At 49.8% G+C, this 23,791-nt stretch overlaps 1 protein-coding gene across 2 annotated transcripts in view; it reads right to left on the bottom strand.

Moving 5' to 3' along the window:
- The window catches only part of LOC135907032 (uncharacterized), a 96,684-nt gene extending 74,469 nt beyond the window's left edge, over nt 1–22,215 (bottom strand). The window contains exon 1 of one of the 2 annotated variants that reach the window (XM_065438703.2): nt 21,666–22,215. In XM_065438703.2, the coding sequence (XP_065294775.1) occupies nt 21,666–21,757 (92 nt within the window). In that variant the 5' untranslated portion in view covers nt 21,758–22,215. The remainder of the gene's footprint in view (nt 1–21,665) is intronic. The other variant, XM_065438704.2, reaches the window with a different exon arrangement.
- Nucleotides 22,216–23,791: the final 1,576 nt, after the last annotated feature.

The raw sequence follows: 23,791 nt of genomic DNA, 5'->3' as shown, positions 1-23,791 counted from the left end.
TTCTTTTCAGAGCCTTTCTGTGTTTCACATTTATTTGAATATGGGGAAACCGGAGCTTGCCCCGACTAAGAGAGCTTTCTCTCTCGTATTCGCATCCGCCTAACTAAACAGTGCATGGATACCGGCAATACGAAGCATGCCGGGTAAACAAGGTCGTGCAAGTATGCAGCTTCCACTCATATGGCGGCGGATGCGGGAAGTGTCGCGGTCACGTGTTTCCTTTGTGACGCATAGCGTGGCGCACCTGCCACAGCCTTGTTTCTGTCAGCGCCAACCGCAGGCACGACTATGCTGCGAGTCGGTGCCGCAATCGGCAAACTGTGTCGCAGCGGAAGATATTGTTGATCCTAAAAGGCGCTACCCAAAGCAAAGCGTACACACTGCGGCCAACGACACATGTGACGCATTTCCGGCGTATATTCGCACCAACTCGCCGTTCGGTTACCTCGCTGCGTAGTGATGATGAGATGCGTTACGATTACCAGAAATACAATGGCGCAGCCACGTGGGACACATTCCAGAGGCGTGACTGTTTGTACAGCTTCGGCATCTCACTGCATGAAATATAAGCTTCGCGGTGAAATTACACCTGAAATGCACCCCCCGAAGGAACATCCGATGGCATTAATTTTCTGCAGAAGCTGTTTCAGAGCTAATATATCCGTAGCCTGCGACTTCACAGAAGACGGCACATCGATAACGGCACAACAACGGCACAGGTTCTTCTTTTAGGATGCACTTATACTTTGCTCGTTTATATTCTTCTCGAAGAGAATATCTTCTTTAGTGAGTTACGCCCACAGTACCGTGTACCGGGTATCTGGGTTTCTAGCCTTTCTCGTGGGCAGATCGCGACCATACGTGCAGTCCAAACGTTTAAGCACTCACACGGCCCGCCTCACTCTCCTCAAACGAAGGCTGAGCGGCGATCCCGCGCGATTCTCGACCCCAACCCGCCCAGAAAAAGTCTTCGATCTGCTTCAACTAGCGGTCGGGTCGCCTTCCAAATTTCTTGTTTTCTATTACCCCTTGATGGCTTGTAAGCTTTCCATTCCGTGCAATTAATTACTTCCGTTTAATTTACGTAGTGTTGGTGGTGTTCCAGAAGGCTCGGTTAGCCTGGAGTAAAACTATACAGGGTGCCCCAGCTAACTTTGGCCAGAGTCCAAAAATATGTGAATGCCACGTAGCTGGACAGAACAAAGGTCATGTTGTTTGCCGTCGCTTGGAGATACTCAAACTTTGTTCATTCCGCCTAATTAGATAAGTAGTCTTAATTTATTAATCGACTTATCAATTATTATAATCAGATGAAAACTGTCGATGAGAAAATTGTAGAGCGACATGAAAAACTCCCGATACAGCTTTCTATCGCTCAACACGTGCTACATAAAAGTATTTTTTCGAGCGTGGATGAAGCCCGCAAATGCACGCTAAATTGCCGTGCGATTGGCCGCTAGAGGCACTTTACATGTATTCGCAGGCTTCTTTCACGCTCGGAAAAACACTTTTATGTAGCACGTGTTGAGCAATAGAAAGCTGTATCGGGAGTTTTTCATGTCGCTCTACAATTTTCTCATTGACACTTTTCATCTGAATATAATAATTGATAAGTTGAATAATAAGTTAAGACTAATTATATAGTTAGGCGGAATGAACAAAGTTTGAGTATCTAGGCGACGGCAAACAACACTGCCTTTGTTCTGTCCAGCTAAGTGGCATTCACATATTTTCAACTCTGGCCAAAGTTAGCTGGGGCACCCTGCCTTTACTTTTACTTAAACAGCAAAGGCAAATGCCAGCTAATCGCAATGCCGGACATATATCAGCGAGCGGGGCCCCATGGGCGTCCATCGAAAGGTGAGAAAGCCACATCAGGCGCGCTGCCTGTCCCTTTTCCATGTGCATTCCCAATGAAAACAGCTGAAAACTAACGCTATACAGTCCATCGACTTTCTTATCAAGCGTTCCTCTGTCTCGCGTTTACTGGGACAGTGAACTTCGGCGCTGCACATAACTACGGTCATCCGAACTCGTCCTCCGTAAATAAACCTACCAGCGGACATCTGTTACTTGAAGTGTAAAACGTTCCGATGGACGTTAGCATTCCAGTCGCGCGGATTGGCTGTCACCTTAAAAGCTTGTGAGACGTTTATCGCCCCATAACTGACATCCACGCGGCGGCTGGCGCGTGGACGTGAAACTTCCACGAAGGCTCGTTCGTTGTGCCTCTCTCCTAACGCCAGCGTATTTTTCCTAATTTATACCTTGTTCCGTTTACCCTAAAGCTGAGTAGCATGGCTATAGAACGCACTGATTCGGGCCAACCTTAGAGCTTTTTCTTATTAATAATATCTACCTCACCTCGTGTTTATTGCCGCGTTTATCGCATACTGGTGGCCTCATCCTTTCAGGGCTCCGATGGCCGTCATGCGCGCAGAGAAAACGGGCAGGGCTGCAGTGGCGACACGCGACGCCTCTGCGCACGGAAGACAACGTGTGCCTCCAGGAGGAGCGAGCTCTTCGGGTGCGGGAATTCGTGGCCCCCGCACTGTGACCCATTACGCCGCATCCGAGTCATCCGCCCGCGAAGAAGCCAACCGCCGTGCGAAGCCACAGGCGCCCCCGCGCGCGTGTGGCTTCGTGTACAACGGCGCCGAAACGGTGGGCGATTACGCGCGCCGCCGCCATTGACTTGGAGATTCGCTCGCGTGGGTGCCGCGCGGTTTCGCGATTGCCGGGTCGTTGTCGAGCTCTCTTGCGGTGTCGCTCGCCGAGCGATGCGCCCGCCAGCGTGAAGACGTGCCAGCGGAAGCCTAATACAGGAAAGGCCGGTTGTCTTTCACTCAGAAAAGAGCCAAAATGATCCAAAATACGTGCTAGTGGGAAGCGATGCAAGAACAGCGGAAGGGAAGGCGTTCAACACCGATACTCGCTGTTCTGAAATACCAATGGCAAAGAAGTCTGTCGAGGTCGGGGACGCGTACATCGTCGGGGGAACGACGACAGAAATTATACCGTGTGTCACTCTGCACTGTTTCACACGCTGATCTCTAACCTGAACACGTCCACACTCCGACGGCATAGGATCTACGCTCGTGCCTTTTCAATTCGAGATACATAAAAACAATAATGAGCCGATCTTTGCTAGACTCCATGCACGAAACAAACTTGTTCGTATACGTGTGGCGCCCTTTTGTATTTTTGTCGTAAGAAGTATTATGCATAAGGGTAACCGCGCAAGAGAAAAAAGAAAAAGAAAATCAGAACCATTCTGCCTTGCGATGTTGGATGGCCAGCGGAGCTGTAAGCGTCGTGGTAAGAGAACTTGTCTTAAATACTCAATTGCATCACTAATTGTCATTTAGTAACGACGGTCACAATGTCTTTGTGGTCGCTATGATATATACCGATCGGCATACTCGCAACTGCAGACACATTCTTTGATGATGTCAAATCGATGCACGTACGCCGTTGGGCGGTCGGTTGGACCGGATCGGTGTGGCATCGAAGTCGAAATGTCTTCAACACGAAACGCCTAAACCACTAACTTTTCGGGCCCGACACATCCACATTGAAATCACCTAAAGCGACCGCAGGGGTAGTGTCATCGCATTTAACCCACGCAAAATTAGTCGCCATGAACCTTACGGGGCTATGTGCCATGACATTCATGCTTGCTTACAGTGGTATGACCCATTGATGATGAAAGTTTTCGACATGCTGTTCTGTATGTTGTATGCGTGATTCGAAGGAATGTAAACACTGTACGCTTCACTTTGCTGTGTGCTTGTACCCACTGCCTTACGGGGTAAGCCATGCATTTTTTGCTGGCTTACGGGAGTATGAATGCTTACACGGGTACGAACTATTGATGATGATAGTTTTTGAGTGCGGACACGAAAAAAAAAAAAGAACACCTCAGTGCCTTTACACTCTGTGAAGAAGAATGCCCAGCGAAGCTGTGTATGTGGGCCCCTTAATGGCAAACTGCACCTCCGCCGCGGGTACTGGTTGGCCCGGTATTGCACTATCTTCGGGATGGGCCCCTGTACGGGGACTGCTTCACGCCTACTTCACCTCCACCGCATGTCGGCCCGGCACTGCACTACCTTCGCTATGGGCCCACGTGATGACGTTTTATTCTAGTAGGGCCGCGTCAATCACGCTGCGTACTGTTAGGAATGGCCCGACGAGATGCCGCCATGCAAAGTTTTGCTAGCCAGGTGCTACTTTGGCGTCGACCTTTCCTGGAAAGCCACCGCCACCCTCCAGCCACACGGCGTCACTAAGTCTACTGTGTGCGGAGAACACTACGCAGCGTCCTCGACCCTTCGTCGCGGGATTGCCGAGATGAGTTCGACGAAGCAGGCTATGTGACTGAACCCGCCACCGCCGATCTGGTCTGCTGCGAGCAAGGGAGTTCCCGAGGGAATGCATCTGGCGGCAACGACGCACGCGTCTCTCAAGACGCAAGACTATGGAGAACCGGGGGCCACGCGGCGGGGGTCAGCTTGGGGAATAAGAGGCGCCTCCTTTGTCCAAGAAGTAAGCCCCGAGTTCTGCGAAGCCCGTCTGGCCTCGGTGGGGGCAGTGAAAGCTGTGCGTACGTGTGTGTGTAAGCCCTCCCGCTCAAATGTGTAAGCCCTCCCGCTCCCGCTTCGATGACTGGTCAAACTGTTCTCTCACCTAGGGATCTAGGAAGCACGGAGTGTTTATAAACAGCTGTTTGTCGGTTGCTAGAGTGTGCTCTTCATCGTGCTCGTGCTCGAGAAGCAGTGTGTTTGGAGCTTCGTGCTCGTATGCTGTATGCTTCGTCTTGCGTGCTCCATTTGGGAGCCACGTTAGACTGTCGAATGTATCTCTTGTTTGTATGCCTAGTTCCCTGTATGCCTAGTTCCTCCCAAGTTTACTCTCTACGACCTTCAACCCTTACAAATGGTCACAGCGGCGAGATCGTCCTACAAACAGTACTCGACGGCACGAGCGCAGGTGGCGCCTGAGGCGGACGCCGGAGGAGAAGGCTCGGGTTTTGTGTCGACACAGGGACACGATCCTGGGGTAACTTGTCCTTCATAATTTCACCGTAAAAAAAAAGGAGAGAGAGAGACAGATCCGATGCCGCGGCCAGCACCTCAGCGCGAATAGACGCGCGCGCACATTCTTGGAAGCCACGAGGCGTGCCCTAGCATTCGACACTGTGCTCGAGGTTGAGAGAAATACGATTTGAGGCGAAAGCACACGCGGCGCGGGGACACTTGCGTTCGCATGGTCACGGTCTGGACTGACCGGAGCAGCCTCCAGTGCAGACACGGTTGCCTACGCTCCGGGAGCTCACACTCCGCCGCTGCATTAGAGTGGGACAGCACTGACATTCGAAAGGTTTGCGGGCGAACGCCCGAATCTCGTAGTGGTCGTGAAGCTTTCGTTTTCTTTTTTTTTTTCGGAAAACAACGAAGAGAAAAGGCAGTGCTGTGGAGGTCAATCTGATGCATGGGCAATCGTAAGCGCAAGTCCAACACATTAAAAACATGACAGAAACGTTATGGAAGCCCGGACTACTCAAGTGGGGCGCTAAATTTACTAAAATCAATCAGTAACTGTACTTATATTTTAAAAATACTATAGGCACGAGCTGAGTGGCGGCCAAGAAGAAAGAAAACTATAACGTCAACGAATGTGGCAAGAGTAAATTGTCGCCGTGCGAGGATCGTCGTTAAGTCAATTTCTTCATTTTGTAGAACGCTGTATGACGCGGAAAAGTTAGCTGTCGCACTACATAGAAAAAGAGGTCCCGTGAAGGATAACAGAACGAGGTCTTGCGCTTGATTCAGAACTCGACCGCGCCGCGAAGCTTTATCTTATTACATAACCAAACGCTCTTTCAGCGAAGTTGCGACATCATGTTTTCCCTATTCGGTCGTTATCCCCAGGCCTCGATAACTGATACTTATCATCAGGTCTCGATCGTAATGCTATTGCGCAAGGAAGGCATCGACAAATGTGTCCACGACATCGGACAGCGATACCGGTGAACCCGGATGTTCGCGCGGTGTAAAAGCCAACCGCTGGCGGCCAGACGCTGCCAGAGGCACCGGGGACCTTAAGTTCCAGCACGCGCTCGCACACACACAGGCGGCCTGAATACGTGCTTCGTGCGGGTGATTAGCGATCTGTTGGCTCCTCTCAGGAGGCGCGCAAGCGGGAGCTTGGTGTGTTTGAGGGCTCGGGGGAGGGTACCACATACGCGCAGTGTGCCAGAGGTGGAAGGGGAAAGAAGAGCCGGCTCGTTTTCCTCTTCGCTCGGATCATGCGGGAACGAGAAGACGCGCCGCGGACGAGCGGCTGGACGACTTGGACTGGGACGCACCAACTCGCTGCCGGCGACTGGCACCTTTCATGCGCGCCTTACTGAAATCGGCGCGAAGCACTCTCCAAGGAAACCCATCGCGGTGGCTCAGTGGCTAATGCCTCCGAACAGCAGGTCGCGGGCGCGATTCCCGGCCGTGGTATAGACGTGCACCACTGGGCCCAGAATGCAAGAAGCACCGGCGCCGTGCTTCGCGCGGACGTTAAAGAACCGCGGGTGGTACAAATTATTCTAGAGCCCCCCACTAGGACGGTCCTCGCCAAATAAGCACACGAGCAGACACGAGGAGAACAAAACAAAGCTGAGACAAAAGTAAGGCAAGTAAGAGTGACATTGGTTTAATTTCTGGCGTGTGCTCAAGTCGTTGCACAAATCACAGCGTAAGCGAGTCCGCAGCTGTTGTACAAATTTTCTGGCGCTAGGCGTCCAACCGTACCACGTGCAAGCTTCGCACCTGTCTCATGGAGTTGTTCGAAGGCACTCACCCGGAAGAAATGAAAACCTCCTGTCAAAGCTTTATTTGCAGCTCTTCAGGAGCGAAGCGTATTATTTTCCTTCCTTCCTTTGTTTGTTTGTTTGTTTGTTTGTTTGTTTGTTTGTTTGTGTTTGTTTGTGTTTGTTTGTTTGTGTTTGTTTGTTTGTTTGTTTGTTTGTTTGTTTGTTTGTGTGTGCGTGTGCGTGTGCGTGTGCGTGTGCGTGCGTGTGTGTGTGTGTGTGTGTGTGTGTGTGTGTGTGTGTGTGTGTGCGTGCGTGCGTGCGTGCGTGCGTGCGTGCGTGCGCTCTTTGCGCGTATTTTTGTTTCTCCGAAGTCCGCTCGCACAATACAACGGAACATACAGGCTCGTCGAGCGGCGCCGCGTTGTCGGGCGCTCTCTCGGCGTCGAGAAGCGAGAGCTCAACTTTCCACGTGTACAAACACAGCCGTTCGGCAGGCGCGCCTGCGAGCGATGGCGAGTAGACGAGTATCAATATATAACGCAGGAGGACAACTGCGCGAACACAGCGGTACTATAATATTACTATGTGCACTGTTGAACAGTGTTGTTTAAGAATGCCTATAAGAACTTACCCGCTGCTTAGGGTGATCGCAATCAAGTTTCCTAGCGGTGCTGCGGATTCCGCCAAATTTCTTATTGTGAGAATGCCGGTCGTCCGACGTGCTTATACCGACTTACAAGAAGGGCGCATTGTTGCGCGCATGACCGCGTCGCCTGTACATGCAGGTCCGAACGTCATTCGCTGCCCTTATTTAACGTAGCAACGTCGTGTGAACGACCAGAATACAACACATCGCCGTCGTCAAATAAATAACCGAATTTCGCCTCTGCATCGCTTCTCGATGAGAACAAGTCTCTCCCTTCAACAACGTCCTCAGCGTGGATGAGTCGGGCGACGGCATGGGCCAGCTACCATTTATTTCATGCCCGACCTCAATAGTTACAGGCCTCAGACTTACTTCTATATATTTCATTACTCAAACATGAGCGCCAAATGCTCGCTTCGGAACACGAGGAAGGTCGTGCCGAAAATTTGCACGTGCCTTTATGAACAAAGAGGCGCGGGGCCGGTAACGCGGCTATTCTCGCTGGCCTTTAAGGCCACAACACACGATCGCGCGCACGCCCACACGCACGCACAAGATGTATTTATACAACGTACTGTTGTAGAAAAACATTTGCTTCAGTTACTTTTAACCAGTTGATCAGGTAATTGTTATGTTGACACAACCAGCAAAAATGAAAATCGCAAATGTGGCCTCTTTAGCTTTTTAAGAAGTTAACATTCCTTTAATGTGCCATCGCTCGCGTGCGCCTAGACATTTAGCGACATTCACTCCGTTTACGTGTACGAGTGCACACCTAGAGGGAATCCGATTTTTACAGATCTTCAGCGACGTCGACATCAGAAGAGGCTAGCAGACTGAAAATTCAACGCCGCATTATATGCCCCTACTTCCCTGGTTCTCATTAAAATACGAGGACGTGTTGCACGTATACTATCAGAAAAAAGGGGCAAGAGGAAGAAGAATAATAGAATAAAATTTGAATACCAAAAATACAAAACAGGAAACAAGAAGAAATATTGTCACGTGGTACTGACGGTGAAGAAAGCGCGAAGCTGTGAGTAGCGAAACTAGCGTTTTATTGGGCGAACCCGTGCGCTCAAATACAGGCTACACTCAAGGAACAACGACCGCGGCGAACACAGTCAGCGATCGTCGAAAATCTGATCAGCGGGTAAAGCGCGTCGGCGCTTATACGTGAGCCACCGGAGGTTCGAGATTACTCGCTGGTGCCTGCGTGTCTTCCGGAAAGTTCTGCACCATTCGCGTCGCGCATACATGCAATGAGGTTACACAAGGTTCGGCGACAACAGACAGCGGATAGAAGCATCGATAAGGTTCCAAAAGCTTCCGATACATGCAGGCGCGTCCTGCGCTGAGCGATAACATTTGTTAAACGGCGAAAAGCCGCAAGTTGCACGCAGCAGTGCCGGCGCAAAATTGGAAATGGCGCAAGCGACACGTGCAGACTCTGGCGGAGAGTTTGGAGGCGGCGGTTACGCTTGATTGACTGCGCACTGGTGCTTCACCGCACTCGCAAGTAACCTCGTGACGCGCGAACTTGTTTATCTTTAACGCGTGAGGCACGGAGCGATTCGCTAAAGCAAGCGTCGGTCGTAACGCGCAGGAAAGCCCCACTGCGGACAGACCGGTAGCAGCAGCCGCGCTGCGCAGGCTGGAGACAGGTGGCCAAGGAATGCGTTACTGCGAAGTCCAAGCATCCCGCAGCCTCCACAGGCGCCCAAGAGTATCGCGGCCGCACCGAGTGGCGAATAATTATCGGTGCCAGCGACCGGCTGCCGACTTGCCCGCAGACGCGAGGCCGCCGCACTTGGTCGCGGATTCCCGCCTCTCCCGGCGGTCGAACACGCGATGAGTCAATTGTTCGGAGCCGGTGAACAAGCACGCTGACACGCCCTGTTCCAGTCCGCGCGCGGATAACTCGCACCGCCTGCGTTTTCACGAAAACGAGGTTACGGCCGCCCCTTTCTTTTTTTTCCTCCTTATCCCTCCTTGCTGAATTTTCTGTCTTTCTCGCGCTTTTTCCTCGTCAGGTGCACGCTCGAAAACGAGACAACAAAAAAGTCACAGAACTGGGTTGGGCAGGGGCACACGAAGCCGTGAAGCTAAGTCACAAGTCGTCCTGTGCGCTCGAAGAAGGAACGAAAACTGTGCAGCTCGGAGAAAGCGCTATGAGGAACACTGGAAAATATTTATTTAGACCAAGAAAATGAGGAGAAATATATAGGTGTGTGCGCTCTGAAATTTTCGTAGTTTCTTCCGTCTTTCTTCTTTCTTTTTTTAGCGCGTCCGGTATTCGGGTAAACGCAAGTGGCAAGCAGACTGGTCGTTGTACTGGATCAGCGGAGGCGCAAACGGGAACTTTAGAACGGCCTGCACAGAGCTAAACCGGACAAACACTGGGCTAAAATGTCAGGAGCCAAATGCTCTTCTTTGCTGCTGGTGTAAATTTTCGGCAGGAACGTAATAGTGAACACGTTTAATTGTTAGCAAGCCCGCACATATAAACACATCAAACAAGCGTCATGTCGCCATTTCTAACTTCTTTATAAAGCGAAAGCCTTAGATAGCTTATGGATCGAAAAATCCGATGTACGGCCTTATGGCATCAAAATTGTATGCCACCAGAAAGTGGCACCAAACCCCTTTGGTGGGAGAAAATAATAGGAAGTGACGAGGCGTTCGAATGCGAATGTCGGGTAATTTAATTAATGTCCCGTGCGCGCAGGCTTTCGCCTATGCGAAAGCCTGCGGGACAGCGTATGCTAAAGAGACTGTCAACTTTTTCTTTATCTCCCTGACTGCCTCCTGTTCTCCCATTTTTTTTCCTTCGGCACGCTTTACCCAACCCACATTTTTACTTCAACCCTCCTGGGATGGTTCGCTATAGAAGCCAGCCGATTCTTGATTTTCGTTCGTACCGATACACCAGAGTTTTTGAGTTGCCTTGCTGGATTGCGGTTTTCACGACACGATACGGTCGTTTATATAAAAAGCCAGTGTCTGATAGTACCTTTCTAACAAGAACAAAGCTTCCTACCTCCAGCGCTGGTAATGTGTTTTGTTTGGTACCAACGCTTCTTTTCATTCTTTCACGGTAATTCGCTTGGTTGTATTCTGCTCTTGTTTCTGTAATCTTGTCGACTCCCAAGGAGACATCAGCTGGTAAATTGGTTTTACAGTTGCAACAAAGAGTGGTGTACATCCTAGACCTGTAGTGTTCGATCGGTTGTGATGAGACACGGCTGATGTATTGCTTCAGATTGTTCATTCCGCCAATCCATTAGCTGCTGGATGGTACGGCGCGGTGAATCGGTGTTAACCCACGCCGTTGTGCCCATCCCTGCAGTGTATGGCTTCTAGAGGCTGGGCCATTATCGGATATCAAAACTTTCACGTTGTCAAACATTTCGCGGTTGCGTAATGAGATCACACTGTTGACGTCCTCTCTTCCTGGTTTCGCTGGTACCACCCTTGTGCATTCGTCCACGCGGACAAAGAACGTTTGCGTTTTCTTCACATCTTCGGACTTCCTACGCAGCTCGGAGAAGTTTAAGTGGACAACTTCGAATGGCGTCCCTGAATGTCTCGGCAATGTCATTCGTTCGGTTGGTTGTTTGAACTTCATCTTATTCAGTTCACATTCGTGACATGATCGTACATACATCTTCGCGTCTCGTTTCACGTGAAGCCATCTAAACAGCTTCGGGAGCTTCATATGTAGGCTCTCCAAAACCCATCATGTCCACCTGAGTGAGCGCTATTATGAAAGAGATCCAAGATTTTATACAGAAGGGTGGGAAGGGTTTACAGAAGGGTTTAGCCATATCTTTTTTTCTCTCGATAGGTTGTATGACTTTTTCCGGACTATAGGGGTGTCGTTTAATTCAGAGGGGAATTAAAACTTGGTGGTACCAGGAGAATAGCCTCCCGGGCAGAACAATTCCATGTAAAGTTTCTGAATACAGTCTCCATTCCTGTGCCTGCGAATTCGGTTTGAATCAACCCCGGTTCGGAATGATCTTCCTTGGGGCTTACATACACAACTTCAGCCCGATTAATGCTTAGCCTCAACAATTTCATGCCCAGGAAAGAGAGAAGCAAGTCGTATTCGATGCCTTCCATAACTGAGGCAAGAACTTCCGCGTACTACGACTAATATTTTAGCCTTAAGCTTATGCATTCGCAGTGCTCCTTTTCACGACGGTCATAAGCTCGCACAAGGACTTACCTGACTGTGAAAATGTGCTCTGCATTTGCTCTGCTTCTCTTGAGTATTGATATTGAAGCTGCACGGTCAACAAGAGCTCGCAGGTTCTGTCCGTTCACTTCAATTTGTATGTGAAGTAAAGTTGAAATTAGCGAGATGGTATAGTTTCGCTTCGGTTGAACACACTGAGTCTTTGGTGTCATCTGTTTCTGTTTGAACGTTTTCGATGACAGCAAGACGTCATCGGGTCCTGATTGGGCCACATGTGGTCTAATATTTCCGCTATCTTTAAGTTGTGGCGCCCTTCCATCCGAGTTGCTGGAATGAGAATCTGACTGTGTCTGAAGATCTGGCCACATCTTGCAGCTCCTCTCGGACCAGTAGTGAAGGAATGCTTGTAGCAGCCCTAGTAGTACTTCTAGAGTTTCCAGACCTTTTATTTGTGCATGCCGTTGCAAATCTCTTGGGAGACTGCGAATTACGAGCGCTAAGACTGACCCTAATGGCAACTGTATTTCTGCTAGTAGAAGCAGTGGTTGCTTTTCAAGAAAGTAGTCAAGCCGGGAACCAGACTTAAATCGGTAAAACAGCGCCTGGTCCCATCGCTGAACTTAATTTTTTCGGTATGTTGACAGAAAGCTCTGTTTGCACAGGCACCAAGGTTCGTAAACAAGCCAACAACTCATGCCATTTTCTCGGTACACCAGTGAGAAATTGTCGCATGTTTAGGACTTGGTTTTGGTCAGACAGACAGTCAATGTATTTCGCTGCGACATCGTAAAAAGTGATCCATACCTCTGGGTTATCAGAAGACACGTCAAAAATTTCTGGCAGTAAAATTTCAGCTGGGTGATTTGCCTTGTGGCGTAAAGCAGACAGGAGAGTTTCCGTCATGGCATTCTGTCGCGAAAATTGTTTCGTCGTTATGGCCTGAAGAATTGTTGCTTTCGTCATATGACGCTGCACGACCGAGCGGTCGTTCGAGTTCCAGTTGGTTAAACAGGGTCACTAGAATAGTCACCTTCACCGAACCTCGTTCAAAAAGCTTCTTTGGCGACACAGAAGCTCTATCCAGAACCGCATCCAGGAGCTCACCCGTTGCTGTGTTCACAAAGAGGTTGACTAGAGGATAATCCTGGACTTGTTAGCCTTTAATTACCACTCGGCCGTTGTACCTCTTCACGAAAAAAGTCGCCCACATCCTCGTTCGCACATCGGCTGTGCCAAAGTTGATTGATTTATTTGTTTATTTATTTATTCAAAAATACCCCCAAAGGCCCTCATTACTAGGGTATGAAGGAGGGGGGGGGCGATCACAGGCACTGGTCACAGTTCGTACATCATACTAAAAACAAGAAAATCTAACAAAAGTAATAATAGAGTGAAACATAGGTAATATTGTGAGACGAGGTTTAGGCAGCCAGTCTCTTCTTTATTCTCCCGAGACAGAGCTTCACCACCAGGCCCCAAAACGGTGATGATGAGTATGTACAGGTGAGAATATGAAGCGTATGAATAATGCTCACACTAATTTCCCCGCGCGCGCAAGCGGCCAGCCAGGCCGCGACTTAGCCAGGAGGGGAACGCCGAACGAAGCGTTTTAGGCGCGAAACGTGAACGATCTCCGAACCACGACAACGATGGTCGGAAGAAACGTCTACGGGAGTAACGCGATAGTTCACGGGGGATGTTTGTTCGTTAATAATGTAGGGTCCAAGAAAGCGGGATTCAAACTTCTCGCACAAACCGGGTGTACGAATGGGTGTCCAAAGAAGCACTTCCTCTCCGGGACGAAAGGAGACGTCGCGACGAGAGATGTCGTAACGTTGCTTGCGATCTAGCTGACTGACTTCTGTGTTGAAACGAGCACGTTGACGGCATTCCTCGAGTCTCGAAACGAACTGTTCGGGCGTACTGTCTGAGGTGTTAGTTGGAGCATTGAAGAAAGCGGCGTCGATGGTGAATGTCGGTGAACGGCCGAAAACTAGGTAGAAAGGTGAGTATCCCGTAGTTCGTTGGATAGCGGTGTTGTGAGCAAAAGTCACGAAAGGTAAAAGTTTGTCCCAATTGTCGTGGTTTGGCCCGATATACATCGATATCATATCTATTAGTGTGCGATGAAATCGCTCGGTTAAGCCATTTGTTTGTGGGTGATATGCGGATGTCGTCTTATGAACTGTGCCACAAGCTCCGAGTACTTCTGCGAGCATTGTTGACATGAAAGTCTTGCCGCGGTCGCTTAACAGTACACGAGGGGCACCATGGCGCAGTACAATGGCATCTAGAAAGAAGGTGGCGACGTCGGAGGCTGAACTAGAGCGTAGAGGAGCGGTCTCTGCGTAACGTGTGAGCTGGTCAACAGCTGTCACGACCCATCGATGACCCGCTGGCGTTATGGGCAGAGGGCCGACTAGGTCTATCCCAACGATGGCAAACGGTGTCTCGGGACATGGGATGGGCTGTAAAAGCCCAGCAGGAGGCGAAGTCGGTCGTTTCCGCCGTTGATACTGAACGCAAGAAGCGACGTACTTGGCCACAAAGGTAGACATGCCTGGCCAAAAGAAACGGCTCCTAACGCGGTGGTATGTTTTGTGGAATCCCAAATGGCCAGCAGATGGGTCGTCGTGCAAGGCTTCGAGGACTTGTGTGCGCATCGAGCGTGGAAGAATAGGTACCCAGCTATGTCCGTCGGAGTTGTATATGTAGCGGTACAGCACATCGTTGTCAAGCTTAAATAGTCGCAGTTGTCGACGTAATCTGGCATTTGGTGCAGATGTAGTTCCGCACAGGCGTTGGATGATGCTGTCGCAGTAGGGGTCAGAACGTTGACACGAGGCGAGGTGAGTGAGGTGATTGGAAGATAACACGTCAGTGACCGTGAGAGGTAATAACGGTAATAACGGGAGTGACGAATTAGTCTCATCATCAAGTGGCGAGCAATGGAGAGGTGTACTCGAAGCTAATAATGGCAGCGGGCAGCGAGAGAGAGCGTCGGCATCTTGATGCTTTTTCCCAGACTTGTAGACAACGTCAAAGTCGTACTCTTGTAAGCGTACTACCCAGCGACCAAGTCGTCCGGACAAATTTTTGATTGACGACAACCAGCATAAGGCGTGGTGGTCGGTTATGACCGTGAAATGGCGTCCGTAAAGATATGGTCGAAATTTTTGGATCGCCCAAACTACTGCGAGACATTCCTGTTCTGTGATCGAGTAATTCGTTTCGGCAGGTGTTAGTGCGCGACTGGCATAGGCAACAACTCTCTCTCGTGAGGTGGTATCACGCTGTAAAAGTACAGCACCGATCCCATGGCCACTAGCGTCGGTATGCAAGCAAGTCGGTGCGTTGTCATCGAAGTGACAGAGGACAGGGTCGCTGGTTAATGCCTGCTTGAGGGCTTGGAAAGAAAGTTCGCATTCATCTGTCCAAGGGAAAGCAGAGCCCGACGTGAGCAACTTGTGTAGCGGCGACGCCATGGCTGCAAAATGACTGATGAAGCGGCGGAAGTAGGATGCCAGGCCTAAGAAACTTCTTAATTGCTTTTGATTTTCAGGGCGAGGGAAGTGATGCACGGCAGCAACCTTTTCAGGATCTGGTCGAATGCCATCTTTGCTGATAAGATGGCCCAATACTTTGATGTTCTTTCTGGCAAAATGGCATTTCTTTGTGTTGAGTTGGAGTCCAGCGTTGGAAATGCAAGTGAAAACTTCGTCCAAGCGCTCAAGGTGCTGACTAAAAGTTGTAGAAAAAATAACGATGTCATCTAAATAGCACAGACAGGTCTTCCACTTAAGGCCACGTAAAACTGTGTCGATCATGCGTTCAAATGTTGCAGGGGCATTACATAAACCGAACGGCATGACGTTGAACTCGTAAAGTCCGTCTGGCGTTGCAAAGGCTGTCTTGTCCTTGTCCGCTTCGTGCATGGGGATTTGCCAGTATCCGGATCGGAGGTCTAGACTAGAGAAATATTCTGCACCCTGGAGGGAGTCAATGGCATCGTCAATTCTTGGCATCGGATATACGTCTTTGCGCGTGATCTTATTAAGGGCTCGATAATCGACGCAGAATCGTGCGGAGCCGTCTTTCTTGCGAACCAGCACGACAGGAGACGACCAAGAACTGGAGGAAGGCCGAATGATGTCTCTTTTGAGCATGTCATCAACGTTATCCGCAATGATTTTCCGTTCTGCGGAAGACACGCGATACGGGCGGCGGCGTACAACCGAACTGCCTTCGGTTTCGATGCGATGTACTGCGACGGAAGTGCGCCCCAGAAGCTTGGAGTGGACGTCAAATAAGGCTCTGTGTTTGTGCAGGAGTGCCAGAAGGTCTTCTTTCTGCGCAGTGGTCAAATCGGGATTTATAGCGGCCGTTAAAGCAGCGGCAGCAGTGTGATAATCAGTTGTGGTAGACAAAGGTGGTGATTCGGTGTGAAGCGGTACCAGCGAAAGAGGTTCGGTGTCAGTAAAGCATGTCACAGTAGAGCCCTGGGAGAGCACAACTGGCGAAGAAGTAGGGTTATGAACAGCGACTGAGGCTCTACCGTCCTGAAACCGTACTAGGCTAGGAGTAAGGCTAAGCCCACCAGAAATGCAGTAACCACTCGGTGCAAGGAACACATCACCATTAATAATAGTGTCGGAAGTCAGCGTCAGAATATGCTCAGTGCCCGCGGGAATGAAACAGTCGGTAGACGTGACAAAACGCAGGCTGTGATCATTGACAGAGGACGAAGATTCAGTGTCTGTCATAAGAATAGTCCGCTGACGGCAAGAGATTAAAGCTGAGGCGGAGGACAGGAAGTCCCATCCCAAAATCATCGCGTAAGTGCACGAAGACAGCACGACGAACTGAATGTGGTGGAGGATGCCATCAATGAAAACGCGCGCAGTGCAAACACTGGAGGGCTGAACAAGAACTGCATTAGCACAACGAAGAGGAGGGCCATTATACGGTGTCTTCACTTTTCGCAATCGAGAACACAAATCACACCTGGAAGCCCAGCAAATACCGGTGGATCCTTCTGAGGGGTGGTGACTGTCCAAGAAGGGGTTCCCGCAGGAGTCGGCAAGGTGGATGTCGTGGTACTGGACTGCTGGTCTTGCGACATGGTCGAGTGCAGGTGGTAGAGGCGGCGACCCGAGCGGAGCTCCAGGGATGTAGCGTAGGTGAAGCTGGAGAGAGACCGGGAGCGAGAGGGCGAAGGGACCGGACAGCACACTCCACCACTTGTGAGACGAGGTTTAGGCAGCCAGTCTCTTCTTTATTCTCCCGAGACAGAGCCCCACCACCAGGCCCCAAAACGGTGATGATGAGTATGTACAGGTGAGAATATGAAGCGTATGAATAATGCTCACAATATATACAATAATTAAGTCACAATTATTACAGATAAAAGCATTAGTACATATTAGGAGAACATATAAGGCAACTGCAATGAAAAGCAAACAGCAACAAACATCGAAAACACTGTAAATGTACAAAAAATAATAATAGTAAGATTAGTTCACAAGTCGTGAGCGAATTAAATCTTGAAACTCAGTCAAGTCACGTTCCGTGGCAATGTCTGATGGTAAGGCGTTCCATTCGGTTATTGTGCGTGGTAAGAACGAATATGCATAATGACATGACTGGCAGTTAATGCGTTTGACTTTGTATGGATGGTCATGGCGTGGAAAGATAACTGGTGGTGACTGAAATAAATCATCATGGAGTGATGGATGGCGATAAAGCTTATGGAAAAGTCATAGGCGAGAAATTTTACGGCGAAGTGCTAAGTTGTCCAACTCAGCTTTATTCTTTAACGAGGTGACGCTGTTATAACGTGAATAATCTGAAAAAAAAAATTAAATCGCACAGCACGGTTATGCAAGGCTTCGATGTTACTGATGATATAAGTTTGTTCGGGATCCCAGATGGCAGACGCGTATTCTAGTTTAGTAAGCCTGGGCATCGGCAGCCAGGCGGCTAGCGCAGAGGCCGGAGGGGCTTCGCGCGCCGGCTCCAAGACAACTGGAAGCAGACACGGCGTCCCATCGTGACGCAGAGCCAGTGAAGGCGGAGCTTAGCCCCGATCCTTCGGCCAACAAGTAAAGGAGAAAAAGCGAGGCTAAGGAAGAGGATAACTCGTAATCGCCCGTGGTTCTCTTAATATGAGATGCCTCACTTGGTTTGTGGTACAAATGATTTAATGTGGCTGTACCCTACGCGCCTACACAATTTGTCCTAACCATTTCAGGGATTCTTCAAGAGCGGACGAGAAGCTGCAGTCAGAGTATGGTTGCCAAAGTGGCGAGTACCTTAGAAGACAGCAGATTCCCATAAAAAGTAAAAGAACGGAGTAAGGTGTGTTGGTAGTCGCGTACTGTACGCCAACCGGTCTGCATAAACGCGAGACCGAATTTCACGTAGAGCGGCGGCTTCTCTAAAGGCTAAACCCCATGAGCGCGATTTTGTGCGCGACAGCGACGGCTTCGAGCGACAGATCGGGCCGTCGCGTGAACAGATGGCTTGGTCTTGTCGCGCGATCGCTCGGTTCTGCAAATCTAGGATTCGTCGCTCATCGCCCGGAAGTGCTATGAGCGACTAGCATATAGCGCGAAGCCGGAACTGTATGTACATAACTCAACTACTTCCGATTGTCGTACGGAACGAGCAAAGGATTGAATTTTTATACAAGCAAGGATAAGAACCTACTGGAAGACTTTCAGAAATATATTATGCTGGTTTTCACAGTAAAACCCATCAACTTAAGTTAATAAAGCACGCGTCACGCTAGTTTCGGCGCCTATATTGCTGCCCTCATATCGGCAACACTGGGAAGACGTCGCTCGAAGTGATCGCTCGCATGAGGTGCGACTTGTAGGCGACGAGCGAACGCGACAGCCATCTCCATCGCGTCGCTTGTCGCGCGCAAGATCGCTTGCATGGGGTTCATACTTAAGGACGCACTGCCGCAAGCCCAGAAGCAGAGAAAACGTAGTGCTCGTTGCGCAAGCCTGCCGCAACGCCATTCCTCGAACCTGTCGGTTTAGCGCCGCCGGTATGCAAAAGATATTTCAGACGGTCGATGCAAAAAAAGTAGGAGCATGCTGAGTGTTTGTAAGCGGTATTACAATGTCCGTGGATAGCGCGCTGTCATCTGGATGGAACTGCTCCAACGTGCGCGCATTTTCACTCCGAGTCTCTCTCCCGAAGGAAGAACTCCTGTGCTATTGAATTAAACTGTCGATAAATGAAACCCTTCGTGACGGCAGCCGATTCGTACATTGGCAGTCGGCGAAGGGAGCAAAGAACGGAAGGTGTTGCTTTGCAGTGACGAGATCTTATGGGCTAAAGCAACCGGTGCTCGAGTATCTACATGCAAGCTACATGCTTCGTGTACGCCTTCTTTCATTGTCTCGTCTAAGTAAAGGGAAATAGAAGCCCACTGAGCGCTGACGTGTCCAAGTGGTGCTGAGTGCACAGCGCCAACCCTGGACGCTCAGTGACTCATCGACCTCAACAGGGACGCTGCGGGAAGCGGATTTCTCGCAACAATCTCGAAGCAGCAGCCTATCGAAAGTGGTGTGATATATGCACTATTGCTTCCAAAAATGTAAATCTCAAGCTGACGCTAAGGATAAAATGTTACTTAAGCTGTCCTAGTAAATTACCCTTATACAATGCGCGAAAAAAAAAAAAGCCGCTCTTGCCACGACAGAAGGCACGGTAAGTGACAAAAGAGGCGAAAGACTCTAGGCGACGCCAACCTGAAATTTGACGGCGTCTGCGCGAGTGAGTTAACATAAGTAGCGGTGAAATTTGAGTAAATTATATTCCAAAAATAGCCGAGGACTGAAGTCAGGAGGTTTCAGTAATTGTCGCTGCACTATATAGAACAGCCTAAATGCGAAAAGGGAAATGCTTTAAGTCCGCGACGTCAGACTGGCCTATGCATCGGCACCGGGGTTTTGAGGCGAAATGTGAAAAATGTAACTTTGACCTTGATTTCCTCTTGTATTAATCAACCCATTATCTCGAATTAAACGAAAATAAAGTTCTTCAAGAATACTTTGTTAACCTAAGCATATTTAAGTGTCTCCTTAAATGGCAACCCGTACCCGCGGCTTGCATAATTCTAGTTATATATCAGCAATACCGGCCCAGAACCGTTATTATAAAAAAATGTCGAACACAGTTTTAAAAACTTACGGACATTCCCGAAACAGTTGCTGTCACGGCCAGGTGTGAGAGAGATGGCGAGATAGCATTTTTTAGAATTGTGCGTCGACCCATGCTATCTTGCAAGTGTGTCTGATGATTCGTCAAACAACACGCAAGTAACACAAACAAATCATTAATGTCGCGCGCGTGTATTGGCTTCCGAGGAATTGTGAACCTCAAGTCGGATGTAATGGACAAGCAGCTAATTGACAATTGCTTTACAAGGTAAACAATACTCTTGCATTCCGGCCCACCCGCACGCGGCGTCTGCAAACGGGAGAACCGATCCAGCGACGTAAGCTTTTACAATGGCTAATGTATCCACCCTGACTCTCGGTTTTAGACCTAATCATCAAGGATGGTTTCCAACACATTAACGCCCGTCGTGATTAGGGTGCCTTTTTGCCAGTTACATAAATAAGGCACCTAACAACGCGCAACGCTCGCTGATAGGCTAAACGAATCGACGGATGACCTCGACCCTGGCGTCGCACTATAAAGTGAAGACGGCCACCATCCCGGCGGCGACAAACACCGCGGTCTCGTTCACAGACTCGCGCCTCGAACATCGTTTGTCCCGCTTCCAAGGGAAAGCAAGAGGGCGCAAGCAGCCGGTGCCGCCTCCGGACGGGCGACATCAATTACTTCCAGCCAGCGGCTCCCCTAGATTTGCATCCGGGGCAAGCCCGCACTTTTGCTACAAGCGCGCCGACTCCTCGGCGTATCGTCTCCTACGTACGAATGCAGCGAAGGTTAATAAAAGCGTGCGAGCGAGCGCTCTTTCACGTGCGAGCGCCGCCCTCCGCGTGCCCTGAGCACGTCGCGCGGGCGTACAACAACGCCCACCGCGTTCTTCTGACAGGACGCGCGCGCAGTGAAGGAAAAAGGGAGCGTGGGGGCCAAGCTGCCTGAAGGCGCTTAATTTCGGGGGTCGATTGCCTTTCTCATTCAGGGGACGCGAGCAACTTTCGTGCGGCATGCGAGACTGCGGTGGTGGCGGCCCGCTCTTCACTTAAGCTACGGCGTTGTGATTTGTTCTTGAGAGCGGAGAGAGGTGCGGATAATACTTGCTTTGTCTATCGGCGCCACAGAAGGGGAAAGCGTGACACGGCCTGTGCGCGAAAAAGTATGTTTTGAAGTACGCCAGATAACATTCGGTTTATTGTTCCCAGTGCGGTGAAGACGCGTACGTCGGCGCTCACGCTAACGAAGGCTTTACTGGGAGATAGTTTCGAAATGCTAGCGGCGCTGTTATCTCTCTACTGAGAGCCCCGACAGCTGCCCGGCTACCTTCCTGGAATTTTAGTTAGTGGTAAGTGGAGTGCATTATCGCATTAGGCGAGAGGAATAAGAAAGACTCGGTAAGCAATAAAAGAAAAAAGAAAACAAGATGGTAAACAGGCCTGCGCCGAGACACCCTTTCGCAGAGAGAAAGCTAAGATTTGAACACCTTTTTGCTTTTATAACTTTCCTAACTTCTTGGCCATATTCTTCATTGCCAAGCAATATAGACAGCATAAGCTTTTTGTCATGACGTGTACACAGAACACTGCATGATCGAACCTGATTTCAGCTCACGAAGGAAAGTGGGAGTTGGCGCAGCGACCTAAACAAGAACACGTGGGCGATGTTCACGAAGTTAAACTACGATTCGACAAAATTGCAAATGTAGCTAAGGCCTGGCAGGCGGCGGTTCGTATAGTCTCCCAACCAAAACATTGACGCATATGAAAACGAGCAGACGAAAGATAGAAGGGAATGCCTATCGAGGATCGCCATCATGCGTCACTCACTCTTCGACGTTGGCGCGCTTGGCTGATCGGATTCCGATGCTCTTCCTCGTGGAGCAGCCGCCTGGCTTGCCCTGAACCCTCCACTTCATCATCTTGGAAGTCGACGCACAACCATGCTCACGACAGACGCAGACGACAACACTGTCGCTGAGAACGCCGCGCCACGGGAGGACGGAAAGGAACCTATCCGGCAGCACTGCTTCTCCGGTGCAGCAGGGTAGCGGCACCAACAAAAGGCAAGTCGCACGCACCGCAGGGCATCCAGAATGCGTGGAGCACACACAGACCGCTTTCTCCGGCAACCGCTGCCACCACGCACCCACCGGCGGCCACTGCCGCACAAGAATGCCGAGCGGCCGGCGGGCGCTCAAAAAACGCACGCGGGATTCCGGCGTTCCTCCTCCGCGCGCTGTTGAGAAGCGCTTCCTCTCACCTTTTCGCCAAAACAGGGAGAGCGGAGCGTCACGTGACACTTCTCACCGCGCCCTCATTGGGCGGAGAGAACGAGAGAACTGGTTGCAGAAGGTGCGGGCCCGCTCCGGTGCTCTCTCTAGAATGAAAATAAACACACACGCTTTACGCTCGCAGAGGTACAGCAGCGGCTCAGCAGTTGTGATTTAAGTTGTGATGGGAGTGCAGCGTGCGTGCCGGTTGCCGACTAAAGTGCCCGCTTTTTGACGGAGCACTGTGAGCGGTTCTTTGTGCGGGTCCGTGCCTCGTATCCTCTCTCTTTCACGACTTGTTTGATCACTGGGCTTGAGGCAGCCCGTCTATCCCTCCTCCCTCACACTCACTCCGTCGCAACTTCACCGTCTTTTCATGGCATTTCGCTCTCCCCGTTTGAATCACCTCGTCGGTTTATGATTACGCCTTTCGAATCTATACAGCCTGCGCCGAGTCTTCGTCTAAGATTTCAGTTTCTCTCCTCCCTCTGCCTCGTTATTGAACTCGAAACCACTCTACCTGAGAAGGCGTGCCTGCATACAGCGCATTTATACGTATCCCGTTTCTTCTTGAGCAAGCGCAGGGCTGATCGCTCTAAGAGCCCGACACCTACGTTAACGGAAAGTCAGTTATGTATTACAAAACGAAATAGACGATATCATGGACATGGCCAAGACTGCAAATAGTAACATAGCAAAGTGTGGGTATAGGTCATTGGCGATTCACGACTTGGGAAGTTGCCGCAAAGAACACGAGACTTCAAGAAAGGGACAACAGGATGCGTACTGACAGTTGATTTAATGATACGAATGCCGGCTGATAAGTCATCTACAGAATCTACGTCATTTTTGCCCAATGTGTGTCATAATTTAAAGAATAATACACATTTCCTGTTCACAAACATCAGAAGTGTTCTTTCCAAAACTGTCGCCCTTTCTTCGCTCATAGATTCTACGTGCGTTTCACTTCTAGTATTGACTGAAACTTGGCTGGACGATACCGTTCCGGATGATTACATTCTTCTGAGCGAATCTGAATTTTCCTTTTTCCGGTGTGACAGAATAAATAGAAAAGGAGGAGGTGTCCTTGTAGCCACAAAGAAACAATTATCTGCTGTTCCCCTCGCTGTTGATACTTTCCTCGAATGTGTATTGATATGGTGTAAATTCGGAGTTACTGATGTTATTATTGGTGCTTTCTACCGGCCGCCCGATATGTCTGATGGATTCTCGGGTGAATTCCATAGAATACTCAGCGACTTACATGTGCGTTTTCCTAACTCTATTTTCCTCGTATTTGGCGATTTTAATTTTCCAAGCATTGAATGGTCCACTCTCTGTGTTAATTCCACTGATAAAGAGGCCCACACCTTTCTTCACTCCTGCTTAGATTTTTCTTTTGCTCAACTTATTATTAGTCCTACCCGTCGCTCCGCTACCACGGCTAATATCCTTGATCTTGTCCCAACAAATAACCCGGACGTCCTTTCTGATATACTGCATTTACATGGTTTATCCGATCACGACATTATCACTGGGTGCATCACGCATCCATTTACTGAAAAGAAAACTACCATTAAGCGAATTCATTGCTACAATCGCGCGAATTTTGAGATGATTAACTCGGAACTAAACACCTTCTCTGAAAGCTTCCTGGCTCAGTATTCATCACGCTCAATCGAA

The sequence above is a fragment of the Dermacentor albipictus genome, chromosome 1 (assembly GCF_038994185.2).
Source record: "Dermacentor albipictus isolate Rhodes 1998 colony chromosome 1, USDA_Dalb.pri_finalv2, whole genome shotgun sequence".
Classification (NCBI taxonomy): domain Eukaryota; kingdom Metazoa; phylum Arthropoda; class Arachnida; order Ixodida; family Ixodidae; genus Dermacentor; species Dermacentor albipictus.
Note: the sequence above shows the minus strand (reverse complement) of the source record. Positions and strands in the feature narration are given on the sequence as shown.